Source organism: Penaeus vannamei, chromosome 4, assembly GCF_042767895.1.
Source record: "Penaeus vannamei isolate JL-2024 chromosome 4, ASM4276789v1, whole genome shotgun sequence".
NCBI classification, from domain to species: Eukaryota; Metazoa; Arthropoda; class Malacostraca; order Decapoda; family Penaeidae; genus Penaeus; species Penaeus vannamei.
In genome coordinates, this window is record NC_091552.1 from 52,227,072 (window position 1) to 52,244,571 (window position 17,500).

At 44.8% G+C, this 17,500-nt stretch overlaps 1 protein-coding gene across 1 annotated transcript in view; it reads left to right on the forward strand.

Moving 5' to 3' along the window:
* The window catches only part of LOC113822124 (bestrophin-4-like), an 83,440-nt gene that overhangs the window by 56,659 nt on the left and 9,281 nt on the right, over positions 1-17,500 (forward strand). Inside the window, exons 8-11 of the mRNA XM_070121225.1 lie at positions 1-110; positions 9,121-9,265; positions 10,831-10,940; positions 14,997-15,132. The exon at positions 1-110 is cut by the window's left edge and continues 109 nt beyond it. Coding sequence (XP_069977326.1) covers positions 1-110; positions 9,121-9,265; positions 10,831-10,940; positions 14,997-15,132 — 501 coding nt within the window. The remainder of the gene's footprint in view (positions 111-9,120; positions 9,266-10,830; positions 10,941-14,996; positions 15,133-17,500) is intronic.

Consider the following 17,500-nt stretch of genomic DNA (forward strand, 5'->3'; position numbering starts at 1 on the left):
AGCAGTACCGCCGGGAGCCGCCCATGGGGAGCACGGCGAACTTCGAGATCCCGGAGGCCGAGCAGGAGATCCTCCCCGTGCTGGACGAGGAGCCCGAGGGGAAGGAGGACGTGAGTGGATGGGGGGGTTTGGTTTTGTTTTGGGGGGGGGAGGGGGGAGGGGGGGAAGGGGGTTGGGGAAAGAGGGGAAAGGGTTGGTGAGGGGGTTGAGGGGAGGGGGAAGGGGAGGTTGAGGGAGGAAGGGAGGGAAAGGGGGAGGTTATGGGAAATAGGGGTTGGTGGGGGAAGGGAGGGTTGGTGGGATGAAGGGGCTGGGGGGAAAGAGGGGTTGGGGGGAAAGGGGGTTGGGGGGGGTTCAGGGGAAAGAGGGGGAGGGGGGTTGAGGGGAAAGAGGGGGAGGAAGAGGGGGAGGGGGTTGGGGGGCAAAGGGAGTAGATTGATTCTTTGATTTTTTTGTCTTTTTTATTATTATTATTATTTTGTTGTTGTTATTATTCAGACACGTAATGAGTAAGGTTTATAATCTTACTCATTACGTGTCTGTCTTATGAGTGTGTAGAGGGGGAGGGAGGAGGGGGGTGGCCAAGGGCGTAGATTGATTCTTTTATTTTTTTATTTTGTTGTTGTTGTTGTTGTTCAGACACGTGAGGAGTAAGATTATAAACCTCCTCATAGAAATTAAATGAGGTAACAGCAAGTAAATTCAAGCAGGCAACAAAACAACAGTAAATAGCCTTGACACCAAACAACAACAGCAACAACAAAAACAACAGCAACAACAGAGACAAAAACAACAACAACGACAATAACAACAAAAACAACGACAATAACAACAACAACAACAACAACAACGACAATAAGAACAACAACAACAACGACGATAATAACACCAATAACAACAACAAAAACAACAACAACAACAAAAACAACAAATTTGACACCACACAAAAACGACAACAACAAACAAACAAACAACCCTGACAATGCAAAACATCTACAAAGACAAAAACCAGGACGACAAACAACCTTGACCTCAAACAAAAGGCAATGACATCTTTAACAAACAACAAAACAACAACGGCGACAAAACAACCTTGCCCCCAAACAAAAAAATAAACAACAGCTTTAAAATCAAACAAAAAAGACGAATATCGACTTAAACATCGTACAGAAAAAGACTTAAATGTCGAACAAAAAAGACAAACATAAAAAATGATAATATCGAACATAAACAATTAAATATTCGAACAAAATCAACAAACATTTATTCATTGTCGCATTTTGTCGGAAAAGATTCCTCTCTCCTCTCTCCATCTCCGTCTCTTTCTCTCTCCCTCTCTCCATCTCCGTCTCTTTCTCTCTCCCTCTCTCCATCTTCGTCTCTTTCTCTCTCCTTCTCTTCATCTTCGTCTCTTTCTCTCTCCTTCTCTTCATCTTCGTCTCTTTCTCTCTCCTTCTCTTCATCTTTGTCTCTTTCTCTCTCCCTCTCTCCATCTCCGTCTCTTTCTCTCTCCCTCTCTCCATCTCCGTCTCTTTCTCTCTCCCTCTCTCCATCTCCGTCTCTTTCTCTCTCCCTCTCTCCATCTCCGTCTCTTTCTATCTCCCTCTCCCCATCTCCGTCTCTTTCTCTCTCCCTCTCTCCATCTCCGTCTCTTTCTCTCTCCCTCTCTCCATCTCCGTCTCTCTCTCTCTCCCTCTCTCCATCTCTGTCTCTTTCTCTCTCCCTCTCTCCATCTCCGTCTCTTCCTTCTCTCTCTCCCTCTCTCCATCTCTGTCTCTTTCTCTCTCCCTCTCTCCATCTTCGTCTCTTTCTCTCTCCCTCTCTCCATCTCCGTCTCTTTCTCTCTCCTTCTCTCCATCTCTGTCTCTTTCTCTCTTCCTCTCTCCATCTCCGTCTCTTCCTCTCTGCCTCTCTCCATCTCCCGTCCCTTTCTCTCTCCCTCCTCGGTCTCTTTCTCTCTTCCCTCTCTCCATCTCCGTCTCTTCCTTCTCTGCCTCTCTCCATCTCTGTCCCTTTCTCTCTCTCTCTCTCCATCTCGCCCTCTTTCTCCCTCTCTCCATCTCCCTCTTTCTCTCTCTCTCTCTCCATCTCCCTCTTTCTCTCTCTCTCTCTCCATCTCCGTCTCTTTCTCTCCTCTCTCCATCTCCGTCTCTTCTCTCTCCCTCTCTCCATCTCCGTCTCTTTCTCTCTCCCTCTCTCCATCTTCGTCTCTTTCTCTCTCCCTCTCTCCATCTTCGTCTCTTTCTCTCTCCCTTTCTCCATATCCGTCTCTATCTCTCTCCCTCTCTCCATCTCCGTCTCTCTCTCTCTCCCTCTCTCCATCTCCGTCTCTTTCTCTCTCCCTCTCTCCATCTTCGTCTCTTTCTCTCTCCCTCTCTCCATCTTCGTCTCTTTCTCTCTCCCTTTCTCCATCTCCCTCTCTTTCCCTCTCCCTTTCTCCATCTCCGTCTCTCTCTCTCTCCCTCTCTCCATCTTCGTCTCTTTCTCTCTCCCTCTCTCCATCTCTGTCTCTTTCTCTCTCCTCTCTCCATCTCCGTCTCTCTCTCTCTCCCTCTCTCCATCTCCGTCTCTTTCTCTCTCCCTCTCTCCATCTTCGTTTCTTTCTCTCTCCTTCTCCATCTCCGTCTCTTTCTCTCTCCCTCTCTCCATCTTCGTCTCTCTCTCTCTCCCTCTCTCCATCTCCGTCTCTTTCTCTCTCCTTCTCTCCATCTCCGTCTCTTTCTCTCTCCCTCTCTCCATCTCCGTCTCTTTCTCTCTCCTTCTCTCCATCTCCGTCTCTTTCTCTCTCCCTCTCTCCATCTTCGTCTCTTTCTCTCTCCCTCTCTCCATCTCCGTCTCTTTCTCTCTCCCTCTCTCCATCTCCGTCTCTTTCTCTCTCCTTCTCTCCATCTCCGTCTCTTTCTCTCTCCCTCTCTCCATCTCCGTCTCTTTCTCTCTCCTTCTCTCCATCTCCGTCTCTTTCTCTCTCCCTCTCTCCATCTCCGTCTCTTTCTCTCTCCTCTCTCCATCTCCGTCTCTTCCTCTCTCCCTCTCTCCATCTCTGTCTCTTTCTCTCTCCCTCTCTCCATCTCCGTCTCTTTCTCTCTCCCTCTCTCCATCTCCGTCTCTTTCTGTCTCCCTCTCTCCATCTCTGTCTCTTTCTCTCTCCCTCTCTCCATCTCCGTCTCTTTCTCTCTCCCTCTCTCCATCTCCGTCTCTTCTCTCTCCCTCTCTCCATCTCCGTCTCTCTCTCTCTCCCTCTCTCCATCTCTGTCTCTTTCTCTCTCCCTCTCTCCATCTCCGTCTCTTTCTCTCTCCCTCTCTCCATCTCCGTCTCTTTCTCTCTCCCTCTCTCCATCTCCGTTTCTCTCTCTCTCCATCTCTCCATCTTCGTCTCTTTTTCTCTCCCTCTCTCTCTCCATCTCTTTCTCTCTCCCTCTCTCCATCTCCGTCTCTTTCTCTCTCCCTCTCTCCATCTCCCATCTCTTTCTCTCTCCCTCTCTCCATCTCCGTCTCTTTCTCTCCCTCTCCATCTTCGTCTCTTTCTCTCTCCCTCTCTCCATCTCCGTCTCTTTCTCTCTCCCTCTCTCCATCTCCGTCTCTTTCTCTCTCCCTCTCTCCATCTCTCGTCTCTTTCTCTCTCCCTCTCTCCATCTCCGTCTCTTTCTCTCTCCCTCTCTCCATCTCCCGTCTCTTTCTCTCTCCCTCTCTCCATCTCTGTCTCTTTCTCTCTCCCTCTCTCCATCTCCGTCTCTTCTCTCTCTCCCTCTCTCCATCTCCGTCTCTTTCTCTCTCTCCTCTCTCCATCTCCGTCTCTTTCTCTCCCTCTCTCCATCTCCGTCTCTCTCTCTCTCCCTCTCTCCATCTCCGTCTCTCTCTCTCTCCCTCTTTCCATCTCCGTCTCTTTCTCTCTCCCTCTCTCCATCTCCGTCTCTTTCTCTCTCCCTCTCTCCATCTCCGTCTCTTTCCCTCTCCCTCTCTCCATCTCCGTCTCTCTCTCTCTCCTCTCTCCATCTCCGTCTCTTTCTCTCTCCCTCTCTCCATCTCCGTCTCTCTCTCTCTCTCTCCATCTCTGTCTCTTTCTCTCTCCCTCTCTCTCCGTCTCTTTCTCTCTCTCTCTCTCTACATCTTCGTCTCTTCCTCTCTCCCTCTCTCCATCTCCGTCTCTTTCTCTCTCCCTCTCTCCATCTCCGTCTCTTTCTCTCCCTCTCTCCATCTCCGTCTCTTTCTCTCTCCCTCTCTCCATCTCCGTCTCTTTCTCTCTCCCTTTCTCCATCTCTGTCTTCTTTCTCTCTCCCTCTCTCCATCTCCGTCTCTCTCTCTCTCCCTCTCTCCATCTCCGTCTCTTTCTCTCTCCTTCTCTCCATCTCCGTCTCTTTCTCCCTCCCTCTCACCTTTCCTCTGTCTCTTTCTCTCTCCCTCTCTCCATCTCCGTCTCTCTCTCTCTCCCTCTCTCCATCTTCGTCTCTTTCTCTCTCCCTCTCTCCATCTCCGTCTTTCTCTCTCCCCTCTCCATCTCCGTCTCTTTCTCTCTCCCTCTCTCCATCTCCTGTCTCTTTCTCTCCCTCTCTCCATCTCCGTCTCTCTCTCTCTCTTCTCTCCAGCTCCGTCTCTTCCTCTCTCCCTCTCTCCATCTTCGTCTCTTTCTCTCTCCTCTCCATCTCCGTCTCTTTCTCTCTCCCTCTCTCCATCTCCGTCTCTTTCTCTCTCCCTCTCTCCGTCTCTTTCTCTCTCCCTCTCTCCATCTCCGTCTCTCTCTCTCCCCCTCTCTCCATCTCCGTCTCTTTCTCTCTCCCTCTCTCCATCTTACTCATCTCTTTCTCTCTCCCTCTCTCCACCTCCTTTATCTCCCCCCCCACTCTGGTCTAATCCACCTCCCCCCCCCTTGATATCACCCCCACCCCACCCCCTTACATCGTGCGAGGCCAGCAGGATATGAAAGGGAGACCTAGAAAGAGAGAGAGAGAGAGGGAGAAGGAGAGAGAGAGAGAGAGAGAGAGAGAGAGAGAGAGAGAGAGAGAGAGAGAGAGAGAGAGAAAGAGAAAGAGGAGAGAGAAAGAGAATATGGAGAGAGAGAGAGAGAGAGAAAGAGGAGAGAGAGACAGACAGACAGACAGAGAGAGAAAGAAAGAAAGAGGAGAGAGAGAGAGAGACGGAGACAAAACAGAAGAGAGAGATAGAGAGGGGGGAGGGAGAGAGAGGAAGTGAAGATAAAAGTAAAGAGAGACAAATTAGGAAAGGAAATATATAAAGAGATAACGAAAGGGAACAAGAGAGATATGAAATAAGACAGACATAAAGAGAGAGAAAGGAAGAGACACAGAGAGATAAAGAGAATAAAAATCTTTAGAAAGATACAGAGATGCAAAAAAATACAGAAAGAGAAAGGGAGAGAGAGAGACAGACAGATAGAGAGAGAGAGAAAGGGAGAAAGACAGACATAGAGAGAGAAAGAAAGAGAGGAGAAAGAGAGAGAGAGGGACAAAGAAAGAGAGAAGGAGAAGGAGAAAGAGAGAGAGAGGGAGAAAGAAAGAGAGAAGGAGAAGGAGAAAGAGAGAGAGAGAGAAAGATGAAAAGTCATGCAAGTCGAACGTGAACCCGATCCAGACAATGTGACATAAATACATGTGTTTTATGCAGCTGCACTCGCTGTTGATCCTCCTGGGTCGCTGGATGCTGCCCGTCTCTCTCTCTCTATCCGTCTGTCTTCCTCTCTCTCTTTTTGTCTCTATCTCTTTTTCCCTCTCGCTTTCTCTATCTCTATCTCTCTCTCTCTCTCTCTCTCTCTCTCTCTCTCTCTCTCTCTCTCTCTCTCTCTCTCTCTGTCTCTATCTCTATTTCTCCGATCTCTTTCTCTCTCTATCTCTATTTCTCCGATCTCTCTCTCTCTCTCTCTCTCTCTCTCTCTCTCTCTCTCTCTCTCTCTCTCTCTCTCTCTCTCTCTCTCTTTCTCTCTCTCTCTCTCTCTCTCTCTCTCTCTCTCTCTCTCTCTCTCTCTCTCTCTCTCTCTCTCTCTCTCTCTCTCTCCATGTTCTCCTCACCTTCCCTTCCCTTTCCATTCTCCCTCCTCTCCTTCCACCTCCTCCCCCTCCCTCTCCTCCCTCTCCCTCCATCCCTCCCTTTTCCCTCCCCCCCCTTCTCTTCCCTCTCCTCCCACCCCTCCCTCCCTCCTCTCCCTTCCACCTCTCCCCCTTTCCTCACACCCCTCTCCTCTCCCTCACCTTCCCTTCCCTTTCCCTCACACCCTCCTCTCCTCTCCCTTCCCTCCCTCCCCTCTTCCCTTCTCCTCCCACCCCTTCCCTCCCTCCCCTCCCACCCTCCCCCTCCCCTCCCCCCTCCTTTCACTATCCTTCTTGCCCTAATAAGGATTCGTCAGAAAACCTTGTTGGCGCGATACAAATCCCTCTTTTTTACGGGATTTTCGGATTTCTCTGTAATCCCCCGCGAAAAAGGAAAGGATTATAGGGTAAACACGCGTCACAGCTGACTCATTCACTCACTCACTCACTCACTCACTGACCCGTTAACTCACATACTCTTCAGTCCATATACACTCGAGTACGAACAATTTTACTCATTCACACTTTATTCGCTCATTCACATACTCATCCGTGTGTTTTAGTCATTCGCTTATTCATTCACTCACATATGTTTATTTACTCATTCGCTCATTCGCTTATTCCTTCATTTACTCTGACTATCTCACTCACACTGTCACTCACTCACTGACGCACTCTCACTCTCTCACTCACTCACTTTCTCACTCACACTGTCACTCACTCATTGACTCACTCTCTCACTCACACCGTCACTCACTCACTGACTCACTCTCACTCTGTCACTCACTCATTCTCTCACTCACTCACTCACTCACTCTCACTCACTCACTCACACTGTCACTCACTCACTCACTCACATTGTCACTCACTCACTGGCACGCTCTCTCACTCACTCACTAACGCATTCTCACTCTCTCACTCACTCATTGACTCACTCACTCACACTGTCACTCACTCACTGACACGCTCTTTCACTTACTCACTCACTCACTCTCACTCTATTACTCACTCACTCGCCCATGTATTTACTCACTCACTCGTTGATTCACTCATTTACTCACTCACTCACACTGTCACTCACTCACTCACTCACTGACACGCTCTTTCACTTACTCACTGACGCACTCTCTGACTCACTCGCTCATGTATTTACTCACTCACTCATTGATTCACTCATTCACTCACGTATATACATGTTCATTCTCTCACCTCCTCGTTACCCACTCAAGACTGAAAACATTCATTTGTATATTTACTTAATTGGCAAATAATTTTAGCTGATTGTCAATTTTATTACATGTATTGTTTAAGTATTGTTTCTATTATAAGATTTTTTTTATAACTCTCTCTTGCATTATATAGTTTATGCATAATTATTTTATTATTTTTTCATAGTTTATTATTTTATCATCGAGGTATTTTATAACTGTTTTTGGTTTCGTATTTAATTGCCTTTAATTCTGTTATTCTTTCTTTTAGGTTTTATATTATTTTTGTCTCTATTTTTGACAGGGTTTAGATTACCGTTTTGTCATTTCCTCATTTTTTTTCTCTCTTTTATATGTCTATGTTCTCAGTTTTATACATTTTCCGCAAGTCATGTTCTGTTTTTCGTATATTTTCATGTCATTTTCCTATTTTCTTCCTCTATAGATATAATTTTCACTTTCTCTCATTTTTCCTCATTTTATGTTTTCATTTTCTCTATATATTTCTGTACTCATATTCTGGTATTTTCCTCATATCATGTTCTCAATATTCTCTCATTTGCATATCTCATTTTCTCATCTTCCTCATATTATTTTCTCATTTCTACGTCTTTCCTCACATCACTTTCTCATTTTTTTCTATTAGCCATCACCTCTAATTTTCCTTTATATATCTCATTTTCTCATTCTCTCTCACTTTCTCCCAATATCCTGAACTTGTCTCTCCTCACGTAATGGAGACATGGATCATCTTCTCATTTTCATCATGTCATTTTCTCATTTTCCCTCATTTCCTTATATCATATCCTCATTTTCTTTCAGTATCTTCATCTCACGTTCTCATTTTCTCTCATTTCTGAATCTATGTTCTCCCTTTCTCTCATCTTCCCCGTACCCTATCACCCCTTTCTCACTCTCTCTCTCTCTCTCTCTCTCTCTCTCTCTCTCTCTCTCAATTTCTCTCATTTCTTTATATCTCTCTCTCTTCTCTCTCTCTCTCTCTCTCTCTCTCTCTCTCTCTCACTTTCGCATCTCCCTCTCCCTCTCCCTCTCATTTCTAAATCCCCCTCTCTCTCTCTCTCTCTCTCTCTCTCTCTCTCTCTCTCTCTCTCTCTCTCTCTCTCTCTCTCTCTCTCTCTCTCTCTCTCTCTCTCTCTCTCTCTCTCTCTCTCTCCTCTCCCTCTCCCTCTCCCTCTCCCTCCCTCCTCCCCCTCCCTCCCTCTCCCTCTCCTCTCTCCCTCTCCCTCTCCCTCTCTCCTCCCTCCCTCCCTCCCTCCCTCTCCCTCCCTCCCTCCCTCCCTCTCCCTCTCCTCTCTCTCTCTCTCTCTCTCTCTCCCTCTCTCCCTCTCCCTCTCCCTCTCTCTCTCTCTCTCTCTCTCACTCACTTTCTCTCATCTTCCTCGAACCCCATCACCCCTTTCTCACTCTCTCACTTTCTCTCTCTTTCTCTCACTCACTCACCTTCCCCATACCCTATCACCCCTTTCTCACTCCCTCTCTCTCGCTCTCTTTCTCTCACTCACTTTCTCTCATCTTCCCCATATCCTATCACCCCTTTCTCACTCCCTCTCTCTCTCTCTCTCTCTTTCTCACTCACTCACCTTCCCCATACCCTATCACCCATTTCTCACTCCCTCTCTCTCGCTCTCTTTCTCTCACTCACTCACCTTCCCCATACCTTATCACCCTTTTCTCACTCTCTCTCCCTTTCTCTCTCTCTCTTTCTCTCACTCACTTTCACTCACCTTCCCCATACCCTATCACCCCTTTCTCACTCTCTCACTTTCTCTCTCTCTCTCTCTCTCACTCACCTTCCCCATATCCTATCACCCCTTTCTCACTCTCTCACTCTCCCTTTCTCTCTCTCCTCACAGCCTGAAGCGGGCAAGGGGACGCCCAACTCCAAGAGGCGCGGCTCGCTTCGCTCCCTCGGCTCCTCGCTTCACTCCACGAGGAAAAGCTCCATCCTCAATTTCTTCCACCAGCGATTCCACAGACCGGAGATGCCCAGTCGGAACGGTAGGAGGAGGAAGGAAGGAAGGAAGGGAGGGGGAGGAGGGGAGGGAAGGAGGAGGGGGGAAGGGGAGGAGGAGGTGAAGGGGGTGTGGGGGGAGTGGGAGGGAGGGGAGGAGGAGGGGATGAGAGGGATGTGGGGGTAGGAGGAGGAGGGGAAGAGGAGGGAGGGGGGAATGGGAGGAGGAGGGAAGGAAGGAGGAGGAGGAGGGAAGGAGGAGGGGGAGGAGGGGAGGAGGAGGAGGAGAAGGAGGAGGGGAGGGGATGTGGAGGAGAGGAAGGAAGGAAGGAAGGAGGAGGAGGGGAGGAGGGGAGTGAGGGGAGGGAGGAGGGAGGAGGAGGAGGAAGGAGAGAGGAGGAGGGGAGGAAGGGGAGGGGGGATGAGGGGGATGAGGAGGGATGTGAGGGGGATATGGGAGGAGGAGGAGGGAGGGAGAGGGGGGGGGAAGAGGAGGGGAGAGGGGAGAATGGGAGGAGGGGAGGGGAAGTGGGAGTGGGGAAGGGGAAGGAAAGAAGGAAGGAGGAGGAGGAGGATGTGTAGGGGAGTGGGAGAAGGAGGAGGAGGGGGATACGGGAGGAGGAGGGAGGACGGGGAGAGGGAGAGAGGAAAAGGAGGGGGAATGAAAGAGAGAGATAGGGGGGGGGGGAATGATAAGGAGGATTCGTCAGACAAGAGAAGCCCAGTCGTACAGGGAGGCAGCAAGTAGGAGGAGGAGGAGGAGGAGAAGGTGGTGGTGGGTGAGAGAAGGGGAATGAGAGGGAGATAGGAGAGGTAAGGAAGGGTTGGGGGAGGAGGAGGAAAGAATGAGAAGGAGAAAAAAGAAAGCAGGAGAAAGGAGAGATAGGGATAGAAATTAGGAAGGGAGAGTTGGTTTAGGATGGAAGGAGAGATGGAAATATGCAATCATAATAGTAGGAGAGAAAGAGGGGAAGGGAAGAAGGAAAAAGATGAAAGAGAAAGCCCGAGAGGAGGAAGAGGGGGAAGGGTGAAAATTGTAGAACTGGGGAGTGAGAGAGAGGAAAAGGAGGGAGATAGGAAGGAGGGAGAGGGAGACAGAAAAGAGGAAGAGAGGAAGAGAGATGGCGGGAGGGAAAAAGGGTGTTGCAGAGGAAGGAGAGAGGGCATTAGTAAAAGAAGAAAAGAGAGGGATAAATGGGGAATATGTAGACAAAGAGTGAGAACCAAATAACAGAAATATTGAAGGAGTGAGAGAGAGAGAGAGAGAGAGAGAGAGAGAGACAGACAGACAGACAGACAGACAGACAGACAGACAGAGAGAGACAGACAGAGAGAGAGAGACAGACAGACAGACAGACAGACAGACAGACAGACAGACAGACAGACAGACAGACAGAGAAAGAGAAAGAGAAAAAGAAAGAAACTGAGAGAAAGATCGATAAAGAAAGAAAGAGGCACGCCAACGAAATCATATAGGCCTACATGATTCCGAAGGCGTGTCTCTCTTTCTCTCTCTCTCTCTCTCTCTTTCTCTCTCTCTCTCTTTCTCTCCAGCTCAACCCAACCCAACCAGTTTCAAGTCCCACTTACCTCCCGCTTCTCCTCCCAACAGGCAGCTCTCGAGGCTTGAACAGGTCAGCCTCCAGAGTCTCAGGGACCTCGGGACTCACGGCGAGCAGGTTCAATGTGGCGAGAAATAACACGAACGCCTCGTCATTGCAAGTAAGTAAGAAAATGAACGTAAGTCGAGAATGAATGTGACTTCTAATATACACTTAACGAGGCAGAAACTTGGCCTTAGTGTATGTCAACTTAATGGATAGGAACTTAATGTATATCAACTTAATGTATAGCAACTTAATGTATGGGAACTTAATGGATAGGAACTTAATGTATAGGAACTTAATGTATGTCAACTTAATGGATAGGAACTTAATGTATATCAACTTAATGTATAGGAACTTAATGTATATCAACTTAATGTATAGGAACTTAATGTATATCAACTTAATGGATAGGAACTTAGTGTATATCAACTTAATGGATAGGAACTTAATGTATATCAACTTAATGTATAGGAACTTAATGTATATCAACTTAATGTATAGGAACTTAATGTATATCAACTTAATGGATAGGAACTTAGTGTATATCAACTTAATGGATAGGAACTTAGTGTATATCAACTTAATGTATAGGAACTTAGTGTATATCAACTTAGTGTATAGGAACTTAATGTATATCAACTTAGTGTATAGGAACTTAATGTATATCAACTTAATGTATAGGAACTTAGTGTATAGGAACTTAATGTATATCAACTTAATGTATAGCAACTTATTGTATAGGAACTTAGTGTATATCAACTTAATGTATAGGAACTTAATGTATATCAACTTAATGTATAGGAACTTAATGTATATCAACTTAATGGATAGGAACTTAGTGTATATCAACTTAATGGATAGGAACTTAGTGTATATCAACTTAATGTATAGGAACTTAGTGTATATCAACTTAGTGTATAGGAACTTAATGTATATCAACTTAATGTATAGGAACTTAGTGTATATCAACTTAATGTATAGGAACTTAATGTATAGGAACTTAATGTATATCAATGAAAAAGAATCTGAAAATATTCTTTTGTGGGGGAGGGCACCTTAAATGATGATAAATAATTAAATGGGAAAAAAAAATTGGAAAGAGCAAAACTGGGAATCAGACGAAATACAGGAATTTCACTTAGAAAAAGATAGTGTTGACAGACGTGGAATGATAGATAAAACGTCAGAGATAAAGCAATGGAAATAAGAACGAGATATGGGGAAGGCTAGATCAGGAGCAACTCGAGGAGGTGTCATGGCGGCTGTTTTGATGACTGTTCCGTGAAAATATAACCGTTTAAATCATCATTTTCCATCCTTTTTTTGAAAATGGAAAAGACCGAATTGATCGACCAGATCCACGAAGCATCCGTGACTCTTGTGACGTCATCAAAATAAACCCCACGTGCTTCTTTTTTCCAAAAATAGAATCAGGCGCCATGACACCTCCTCGGGTTGCTACTGATCTCCCCTTTTAGATTCCTTGATAAGGCGAGAATCGAAAGCCTTACCAAGGAATCTCAAAAAGCAGGATTCTTTTTGCAAGCTTCAGTGTAAAAATAGATTCGCAATATTACATCAATTTCTTTGATTCAATTGTTTTATCAATGTTTTATTTTTCCTCGATCCCATTAATCCATTTTTTTACGTCTCTTCCTCAACTCCCTCGTTCTTCTCCCTTTCCTTTTACGTATCAATTCTTCCTCCCTTCTCTGTCTCCCTTATTCATCCCTATCCCCTATTTATCAACTCCCTCCCTCTTCTCCCCTTCCCATTTTCATGAACTCTCCTCCTCTTCTCCCTCTCCCATATTTATCAACAGTCAATTCCCTCCATTTCTTTTACTATTCTCTCTTCTCCCTCTCCCTTTATGTATCAATTCTCCCTCCCTTCCCCCTCTCCCATATTTATCAACTCCCTCCCTCTCCTCCTCTTCTCCCTCTCCCTTATTTACCAACAGTAGATTTTTCCTTTCCTTTTATTTATCCGTTATCTACCTTCTCTCTCTCCCTTATTTATTAACACTTCCTTGTTTCCCTTATTTATTAACACTTCCCCTTCGCCTGTTCCCATTTTTATCAACTCTCCCTCCCACCTCCCTTTCCCTTTTATATCTATTTATATTATCAATTTTCTCCCTTCTCCCTCTCCCTTATTTACCATCAGTCAACTCCCTCCAATTCTTTTACTATTCTCCCTTCTTCCTTTCCTCTTATTAATCAGTTATCTCCCTTCTCCCTCTCCCTTATTTATCAACTCTCCTACTCTACTCCCTCTCCCTTATTTATCAACTCTCCTCCTCTTCTCCCTCTCCCTTATTTATCAATTTCTCCCTCCCCTTCTCCCTATTCTCTCTTCTCCCTCTCCCTTATTTATCAACTCTCCTCCTCTTCCCTTATTTATCAACTCTCCTCTTCTTCTCCCTATTCTCTCTTCTCCCTCTCCCTTATTTATCAACTGTCCTCCTCTTCTCCCTATTCTCTCTTCTCCCTCTCCCTTATTTATCAACTCTCCTCCTCTTCTCCCTCTCCCTTATTTATCAACTCTCCTCCTCTTCTCCCTATTCTCTCTTCTCCCTCTCCCTTATTTATCAACTCTCCTCTACTTCTCCCTATTCTCTCTTCTCCCTCTCCCTTATTTATCAACTCTCCTCTTCTTCTCCCTCTCCCTTATTTATCGACTCTCCTCCTCTTCTTCCTCTTCCTTATTTATCAACCCTCCTCCTCTTCTCCCTCTTCCTTATTTATCAATTTCTCCCTCTCCCTCATTTATCAGTTTCTCCCTCTCCCTTATTTATCAGTTTCTCCATCTCCCTTATTTATCAATTTCTCCCTCTCCCTTATTTATCATTTTCTCCCTCTCCCTTATTTATCAATTTCTCCATCTCCCTTATTTATCAATTTCTCCATCTCCCTTATTTATCAATTTCTCCCTCTCCCTTATTTATCAACTCTCGCTTCCTCCCTCCCCCCAGATCTCCCTCTCCCTCATTTATCAATGTCTCCCTCTCCCTTATTTATCAACTCTCGCCTCCTCCCTCCCCCCAGATCTCCCTCTCCCTCATTTATCAATTTCTCCCTCTCCCTTATTTATCAATGTCTCCCTCTCCCTTATTTCTCATCTCTCGCCTCCTCCCTCCCCCCAGATCTCCCTCTCCCTTATTTATCAATTTCTCCCTCTCCCTTATTTATCAATTTCTCCCTCCTCTTCTCCCTATTCTCTCTTCTCCCTCTCCCTTATTTATCCACTTCTCCCTCCTCTTCTCCCTCTCCCTTATTTATCAACTCTCCTCCCCTTCTCCCTTTTCTCTCTTCTCCCTCTCCCTTATTTATCAACTCTCCTCCTCTTCTCCCTCTCCCTTATTTATCAACTCTCCTCCCCTTCTCCCTATTCTCTCTTCTCCCTCTCCCTCATTTATCCACTTCTCCCTCCCCCCCAGAGCGAGGCATACGGCCTGTCCCACGAGTCCCTCAACGTGGACAGTCAACTCCCTCCAATTCTTGTACTATTCTCTCTTCTCCTTCTCCCTTATTTATCAACTCTCCTCCCCTTCTCCCTATTCTCTCTTCTCCCTCTCCCTTATTTATCAACTCTCGCCTCCTCCCTCCTCCCAGATCTCCCTCTCCCTTATTTATCAATTTCTCCCTCTCCCTTATTTATCAGTTATCTCCCTTCTCCCTCTCCTTCATTTATCCACTTCTCCCTCCCCCCCAGAGCGAGGCGGACGGCCTGTCCCACGAGTCCCTCAACGTGGACAGTCAACTCCCTCTATTTCTTGTACTATTCTCTCTTCTTCCTCTCCCTTATTTATCAACTTCTCCCTCCCCTTCTCCCTATTCTCTCTTCTCCCTCTCCCTTATTTATCAACTCTCCTCCTCTTCTCCCTATTCTCTCTTCTCCCTCTCCCTTATTTATCAACTCTCCTCCTCTTCTCCCTATTCTCTCTTCTCCCTCTCCCTTATTTATCAACTCTCGCCTCCTCCCTCCCCCCAGATCTCCCTCTCCCTTATTTATCAATTTCTCCCTCTCCCTTATTTATCAACTTCTCCCTCCCCTTCTCCCTATTCTCTCTTCTCCTTCTCCCTTATTTATCAACTTCTCCCTCTCCCTCATTTATCCACTTCTCCCTCTCCTCCCTCTCCCTTATTTATCCACTTCTCCCTCCCCCCAGAGCGAGGCGTACGGGCTGTCCCACGAGTCCCTCAACGTGGACAGTCGCAACAGCCCCCGCCTCCACCCCGGCCGTCACGTGACCCAGGACGACGACGGCGCTATCCTCATCAAGATCAAGAGGAGGGACAAGGATGGTGAGGATAGGATGCAGGATGGGTGTTTGTTTGTTTGTTTATGTTTTGTTGTTGTTTTCTTGTGTCTGTTATTTTTTTTTTCTTCTCTTTCTTTTCTTTTCTTCTTCTTCTTTTTTTTTCATCCTCGTCAAGATCCAGAGGAGGGACAAGGATGGTGAGGATAGGATGCAGGATGGACGTTTGTTTGTTGTTGTTGTTTTGTTTTTGTTGTTTATTTCGTTTTTTTCTTGTCTGTTTTTTTTTCTTTCTTTTCTTTTCTTCTTCTTCTTCTTCTTCTTCTTCTTTTCATCCTCGTCAAGATCCAGAGGAGGGACAAGGATGGTGAGGATTGGATGCAGGATGTCATGTTATTTTTCGTTTTCTTCTTCTTTTTCTTCTTCACTTTATTTTTATTCTTTTTTGTTTTATTTTTTTCACCATCCTCGTCAAGGACAAGCATGGTGAGGATAGGATGCAGGATGTCATTTTTTCGCTATTTTTCCCCCTTTTTTCTTTTTCTTTCTTCTTCTCCTTCTTCTTCATTTTATTTTTATTTTTATTATTATTTTTTACCATCCTCGTCAAGGACAAGGATGGTGAGGATAGGATGGAGGATGGCGTGTTTGTTGTTGTTTATGTTTTGTTGTTGTTGTTTTTTCTTTTTTTCTTATGTCTGTTTTCTTTCTTTTCTTCTTCTTCTTCTTCTTCTTCTTCTTCCTCTTCTTTTTTCATCCTCGTCAAGATCAAGAGGAGGGACAAGGATGGTGAGGATAGGATGCAGGATAGATGTGTGTTTGTTTGTTTATGTTTTGTTTTTGTTTTGTTTTTTTGTTTGTTTGTTTGTTTGTTTTTTATGTCTTTTTTCTTTCTTTTCTTCTTCTTCCTTTTCTTCTTTTTTCATCCTCGTCAAGATCAAGAGGAGGGACAAGGATGGTGAGGATAGGATGCAGGATAGATGTGTGTTTGTTTGTTTATGTTTTGTTTTTGTTTTGTTTTTTTGTTTGTTTGTTTGTTTGTTTTTTATGTCTTTTTTCTTTCTTTTCTTCTTCTTCCTTTTCTTCTTTTTTCATCCTCGTCAAGATCAAGAGGAGGGACAAGGATGGTGAGGATAGGATGCAGGATAGATGTGTGTTTGTTTGTTTATGTTTTGTTTTTGTTTTGTTTTTTTGTTTGTTTGTTTGTTTTTTATGTCTTTTTTCTTTCTTTTCTTCTTCTTCCTTTTCTTCTTTTTTCATCCTCGTCAAGATCAAGAGGAGGGACAAGGATGGTGAGGATAGGATGCAGGATAGATGTGTGTTTGTTTGTTTATGTTTTGTTTTTGTTTTGTTTTTTTGTTTGTTTGTTTGTTTGTTTTTTATGTCTTTTTTCTTTCTTTTCTTCTTCTTCTTCTTTTTCTTTTTTTCATCCTCATTAAGATCAAGAAGAGAGACAAGGATGGTGAGGATAGGATGCAGGATGGGTGTTTGTTTGTTGTTGTTGTTTTGTTTTTGTTTTCTTCGTTTTTTCTTGTCTGTTTTTTTTCTGTTCTTTTCTTCTTCTTCTTCTTTTTTTTTCATCCTCATCAAGATCCAGAGGAGGGACAAGGATGGTGAGGATAGGATTGAGGATGTCATGTTATTTTTCGTTTTCTTCTTCTTTTTCTTCTTCACTTTATTTTTATTCTTTTTTGTTTTATTTTTTTCACCATCCTCGTCAAGGACAAGCATGGTGAGGATAGGATGCAGGATGTCATTTTTTCGCTATTTTTCCCCCTTTTTTCTTTTTCTTTCTTCTTCTCCTTCTTCTTCATTTTATTTTTATTTTTATTATTATTTTTTACCATCCTCGTCAAGGACAAGGATGGTGAGGATAGGATGGAGGATGGCGTGTTTGTTGTTGTTTGTTTTGTTGTTTTTGTTTTTGTTTTGTTTTTCATGTCTGTTTTTTCTTTCATTCTTTTCTTCTTCTTCTTCTTCCTTTTCTTCTTTTTTCATCCTCGTCAAGATCAAGAGGAGGGACAAGGATGGTGAGGATAGGATGCAGGATAGATGTGTGTTTGTTTGTTTATGTTTTGTTTTTGTTTTCTTGTTTTTTTGTTTGTTTGTTTGTTTGTTTTTTATGTCTTTTTTCTTTCTTTTCTTCTTCTTCCTTTTCTTCTTTTTTCATCCTCGTCAAGATCAAGAGGAGGGACAAGGATGGTGAGGATAGGATGCAGGATAGATGTGTGTTTGTTTGTTTATGTTTTGTTTTTGTTTTGTTTTTTTGTTTGTTTGTTTGTTTTTTATGTCTTTTTTCTTTCTTTTCTTCTTCTTCCTTTTCTTCTTTTTTCATCCTCGTCAAGATCAAGAGGAGGGACAAGGATGGTGAGGATAGGATGCAGGATAGATGTGTGTTTGTTTGTTTATGTTTT